This window comes from Arachis ipaensis, chromosome B05 (assembly GCF_000816755.2).
Source record: "Arachis ipaensis cultivar K30076 chromosome B05, Araip1.1, whole genome shotgun sequence".
NCBI classification, from domain to species: domain Eukaryota; kingdom Viridiplantae; phylum Streptophyta; class Magnoliopsida; order Fabales; family Fabaceae; genus Arachis; species Arachis ipaensis.
In genome coordinates, this window is record NC_029789.2 from 18,909,684 (window position 1) to 18,915,429 (window position 5,746).

At 30.3% G+C, this 5,746-nt stretch overlaps 1 protein-coding gene across 4 annotated transcripts; it reads right to left on the bottom strand.

Annotated features, from left to right (window-relative positions):
• Window positions 2,159–4,247, bottom strand: LOC110271816. Of its 4 annotated transcripts, none has more exons than XM_021123277.1 (7): window positions 4,179–4,241; window positions 3,861–3,993; window positions 3,598–3,741; window positions 3,300–3,429; window positions 2,964–3,156; window positions 2,528–2,833; window positions 2,159–2,337 (listed from the first exon to the last, which is right to left on the bottom strand). In XM_021123277.1, exons 5-7 carry the CDS (start codon window positions 3,102–3,104, stop codon window positions 2,164–2,166), a joined length of 621 nt encoding a protein of 206 aa, XP_020978936.1. In that variant the 5' UTR covers window positions 3,105–3,156; window positions 3,300–3,429; window positions 3,598–3,741; window positions 3,861–3,993; window positions 4,179–4,241; the 3' UTR covers window positions 2,159–2,163. The 4 variants fall into 4 exon arrangements, with proteins under 4 accessions (XP_020978936.1, XP_020978935.1, XP_020978937.1 ...); XM_021123276.1 differs by having other exon boundaries at window positions 3,587–3,741; window positions 4,179–4,236; XM_021123278.1 differs by lacking the exon at window positions 3,598–3,741 and having other exon boundaries at window positions 4,179–4,247.

The window sequence follows — 5,746 nt, forward strand, 5'->3', positions numbered from 1 at the left end:
AGTTTATCCCACAAAATGAACAAGTGTAATCAGCATCACCAATATCAAGACACCATGTATAGATTTCAAACAGAAAGAAAAATCACTGCAATCACCTTACACCACAAATACGTTGAAAAGGGATGACAAGTATCTATCAATATTTTGCTTATAGAAATGCAATGAACCAAAAATGATGTAAAATAATCATTCATAGATCATCATATTTAAAACCAAAATTTTTATTCTCTATTATCACTTGTATTGGAATTTCCTTTGCATTTATAAATTTACATTTATATATAGATAAATACATTTACTATGCATCACATCTCCATATTTGTAATCGAAAAAATCAAACAGATAATAATAAATATGCGATAAAAATTAGTGTGAATAAATTAAATAAATCAATACATACAAATTAAATCAAACGATAAAAAGAAATATTATCATATAACAAAACAAACAGTTAAAAAAAAAACAAATACCTTGGAGCTCACTTTGCAAAAAAAGAGCATGATCAATCAGAGAACCAAATAGATTACATGAATTTATGGAAGGATCATATATATCTGATTCATCTATTTTTTGTAAAAAAAAAAATCATAGAGTAAGCATAATTAATCTTTGATATTTTAAATACATGTTACACACATATCATTTATAATACGAAATAAAAAAGAATCCCCCAGAAAATAAAAATAAAATTAAACATAGAATATGAAATAGTAAAAAAATTAAAGGAAACTAATATTCAAGATACATTCAAGATACATTAATAGTACCTGAAATTAATAAATTTTGTGTTAGACCGCTAGCATCTCGATCAACACATACATCATCTGATATTTAAAAAAATCAAAAGAACATTCAAATAAAGAAAGAAATAAAATAGTATTAAGAAAAATTATAAAAAACAAGTAAAAATGAAAGCCCATATATAAAAAAAATCCACAATAACAACAACAAATATGATAGGTGAAAAGGAATGAAAATCTACAATATTTAGCCATTAAGAAAAAAGAAAAATAACCTATAGTATTTGTGGATGTAGTGCTAGGTAATGAGGCAACAACATTTCCTATAAAATATCACAAACAACAATGAGCACCGTACAATATATACCATATGTAACATTTAGTTGAGAAATACGTAAAAAAATTTACCTGGACTATGTGAATGTTGAGATCTTTGACTTCATTTTCTTTTTAAACATTCTTTTCTATATAGCCTTGCAGAAGCACATAAGTGAGACATTTAAACTTGATTTCTCTCACAAAAACAATAGAAGATAAATACACCACTATGCAACAAAGAATCTTCAACATGACACTTGAGTAATTTTTTTTGTGAAAGGATACCAACAAATCACTTCAACAAACAAAACTATACACATATATATAAACACACACGCATATATAGATATCTATGAATTAAAGCTACAATAGGAATGAGAGAAAAAATCTAAAACCTAAATATTTAATATGCATGTGAGGCTAGTCTAACAAAAATATGTAGAAAACGTGACTCACCAACCATAGTATTTAAGCTATACCTAATAACACAATATACCTAGTACATAGCTAGCTAAAAGAACAACATATAACTCATAATTCCTTGTTTGACACTGGCAGTAATCTTGCATGTTTATCCTTTAATATTGACAAAATTGTTATTATTATTATTATTATTATTATTATTATTATTATTATTATTATTATTATTATTATTATCTTCTAGCTGCGACATTATAAAAAGAAAAATATCTTGCTAGGATACTTGAATAACTACAAACCAACCGTTAACGAAATTAAAAGTACACAATACATGAATAAATAGAAAAGTTGCTGGATTTCATTTTGTCTTGTACTTTCACAAGAACGTACATACATATATTTAAATAAACATCATATGTGCAAATTCAAAATAACCTAAAATCCATAACCTGACCATATCACATCATTTATACAGGACACTATGTACAATCCCTAGCAAAATAGAAACAAACAAAGGTGAACTATCAAACCATGTTAGTCTTTGGACACAACTCAAAAAATGGATGGGACAAAGAGACAACATCTTCATATCCGTTTGAAACATTGGATTCAGTGCATATAACTTAACTATTTCTTAGATTAGTAGACTATTTCATAGTAACACCAGCAGCTCCATTAAAACATCTCAAAGATCACAGTTCTTGAGAACCTTGGAAGTTGGGCCAAGCTCCTCATCAGCAACATCATCAAAAGCTTTCTTCAGATTTCTCTTAACCTTTCCACCCCTAGGAGGATTGTAAACAGTCTCTTTCTTGATCACGTGAACATGGGATCCATCAAGAACAGCAGAAAGTACATCCTACCATGCAAAAGAATGGAATAATTGAATAAATGTAAATAGCAGAGAACATGCAACCATATAGATAGACAAATAATCTTAATTTTCCAGCCCAATAAAATTTATTATCGTCCGTAATGCATGGAACACAATAAATAATTTAACCAACCAACACATTCATAATTTAAATCACTCCCAATAAACAAATTACCGTAGTTTTCCTGGGAGGAGAATTCAAGAGGACCTCAATTTCGAGGCTGCACTTCCTATCAACAAGTACACTATCATCAACAATTTTCCCTTTCTCTTTTATAATATCAACTTCACTACTTATATCATCCAATCTAGGAATTTCAGCACCCTTTTCACCAAGAAAATCAATCAAAGGCCTGCAGTTTGTCTTTATATTGGAACAATTCCCATCAGAAGTGATACCCTCATCCAGCACCTCACACGGATCCTTCTTGCCAACAATATATCCATGGTCACTTGAAGGGATCTTTTCCAAATAACCATCCTAAACACGATTTATTAAAAAAATAAAAGAAAATCAAACGAAAAAAAACCAATAAAGAAGAAGGAAGGAATAAACTAAAACAACATTATGAGACAGGTACATATCAAATACACGAGTTTGAAGATACAACCTTCGTATGCTCATCATCCGCATTATAGTTAGGCAACTCAAACATGGCAATAATAGCAGCATCATCGCAAACTCTTCTTACACGGAAAGTTTCGAAATATTTGTCTGCACCAACACTCTTGGTATCTATATTAAGAAGCATTTTTTTCCAGCAATTGCTGGAACATCACAGGATAACTATCTCCACAAACAACCTGTGAAATAATTTGAACACATGGTTCTTAGAAAACTCAAGGACCAAATACACACTCAAACACAGTCAACAAACAATTATATATGGCACAAACAGATCTTATCCACTATTAAACTCAACAACAGAAAAAAGAATAAAACATACACTTGCATCCTTTTAAACCTCTCCAAACAGATCAGCACATGATTTTTTAAATAAGTAAGCAGCCTCACGATCGAATAAGACAAATACACCATGCCCATTATCATCCTCAATAGCTATTTTGATCCTATATCTGACCATAGAAGAATTACCCAATAAGAAATTTAACACAAAAAAAACAACAAAATAACTATAATTAGAAAAATGGAACAAGGAGAATTAAACAACAGAAGGAAAAAGAATGAAAAAAAACAGAGAAGATCACACAGAAAGAAATAAACACAACATACTTAGGAGTCACATTGGTAACATAGTGCTGACAAAAATCACAATAATATGCACCACCTTGAGGCTGAATTGACTTCTCACAAACACAAGCTGAATACCACCAAGGTCCCTCATCCACAATAGATCTCACAGTACCCAAAATCACAAAAGACCCTTCCTATTATAACATAAAAAATAAACATTGAGATATAAATGGAAAACATAATTTTTTATAAGTTTTTCATCAAAAGACAACTAAGTCAAAATTGACTAAAAACATGGAAAAACTTACTAAACCTCATTGTTATCATGGAGTTCCTCAATAGTGCATCTCTTAGTAAGCCGCATAAAATCATATTCCAATGAAACACCCTTGTCCTCATTAGCAATAAACAATGGTTGTGTTCCATTGATATCTTGGTCAACCATACTAATCATCATAGAAGAATAAGAAAAAAAAAAAGAAAGATCCGGAAAAAAAAAATAGAAACAATATCAACTAAACTTAAAACACAAATAAAGAGAATAAAATGAAATTATATTAACCAAGTTAAAACTATAAATAAGAACACCAATGAACTAAACATGTCATTTATTAAGATACTATCCAATAACCTGTTTTTGAAATCAAATACTTCAGCCAAATCAGGATTAAAGAATAGGCGAGTAGCATGCATAACATTTTGGAGACCAACTTATCCTACAAAACACCCAGCTGAATAAATAAATAAGGAAAAACAGGAAACTAAATATAAAACAGAGAAATTTCAGAAGAAATTGGGAAGCCTAGACATTATAATATTCACTATCCCTAAAGAATTTAACTTTGGCAAGTTGGATCACAACAACTGGCTGCTCCATATAATCAGAACCTAAGAAACGATACACTTCATCCACGCATTCCCCAAATAGTGCACAGCGTATTGTCAACCTAAAAAAAATATTTTTTAAAAACTTAGATCCATTAACAATTCAATATAAAACACCACTAAAAACTAACAGGACAGTGCTTAACATAAATAATAGGTGACCAATACAAAACACAATCAACTTCTATATAAGACACATAAAACAAACTCTTTTGAAGATAATTCAAGAATAATAATCTTCATCACTTTGCCATCTTTCACATACTCTTTCTCTTCACCGACAAAAGTTAGCAAACCAATAACATCTATCCAAAAAACAAACATAAATAAAATTACAGTTCAAAAGTGCACGCTTCCATAAAAATTAACCAAAAAAAAGGCAACAAACTGAAACAAAAAAAGAAAATGAAGGGAGACTAAGTAAACATAATCTTCAGTCATTTTTAAGAGCTCGTCAAATGGACAAAAACTAAAACATGTCTTGGGAATAGCATTATTAGGGACAGGAATAACAGTTGTATGGTTAAGGAAAACCAACTTAAACTCATGTTCTGCTGCCCTATAATTGCCTTGGTTTGGAACAACACTAAAATATGACATTCGGTATGTTTGACTCTCAATAATATTCTCTTTAAACTTATTTATGAGCTGTTTCTTAACAATTGCCTGGATTTTGTTAGACTGCATAAGAAAATAACAACAAATAAAAAAAACAGTTACAACAACTACAATTCAAGAGGAAAGAAAGCCCTAAATAAAATCAACCCAAAACTAACAATGAATAGCCACTCACATCTTTATCAACAAGAAGAATTTCCATTGAATTTGCAACATCATGATTTCCAAATGAAGGAACAATCCAAGTTCTTAGTACCCTAACTTTAAGTCTCCATGCCTCTCTTGGAGGGTGGATCTTAGAGATAGAATCAAATGGAGGAGGCATTGGCTCAACCACCAAACACAATAAAGAAAACTAAGAAAATAAATAGAAACAAAAAACAAAGGATTTCAGAGAAGGAAGGAGGTGCATTGGACCATACAACCAAAGAGTCCTTTTTATAGACAAGCTAAGAAATCACCAAAATATTTGAATTTGAATATCTCAAAGAAATGGTGGAAAAATATGTATCACATAGCATACTTCATCTAAAATCTATCACATACATATCTATACATCCATACATATGTAGCTACCACAATTAAGAACACATATGCTATCCTCTCTGGGCACCAATTGAATAAGAAAGGACAGATTCCAACAAATCTCATACCATTATAAAGTAATAGAATAGAATACCCTAAAACCCACTAACA

Coding starts and splice junctions, on each gene's coding strand:
- LOC110271816 (XM_021123278.1), bottom strand. CDS start 3,104: ATGCTTCTTAATATAGATACCAAGAGTGTTGGTGCAGACAAATATTTC. Junction 2,834..2,963: donor CGGATGATGAGCATACGAAG/GTTGTATCTTCA, acceptor AATCGTGTTTAG/GATGGTTATTTGGAAAAGAT. Junction 2,338..2,527: donor CTCCTCCCAGGAAAACTACG/GTAATTTGTTTA, acceptor TTTGCATGGTAG/GATGTACTTTCTGCTGTTCT.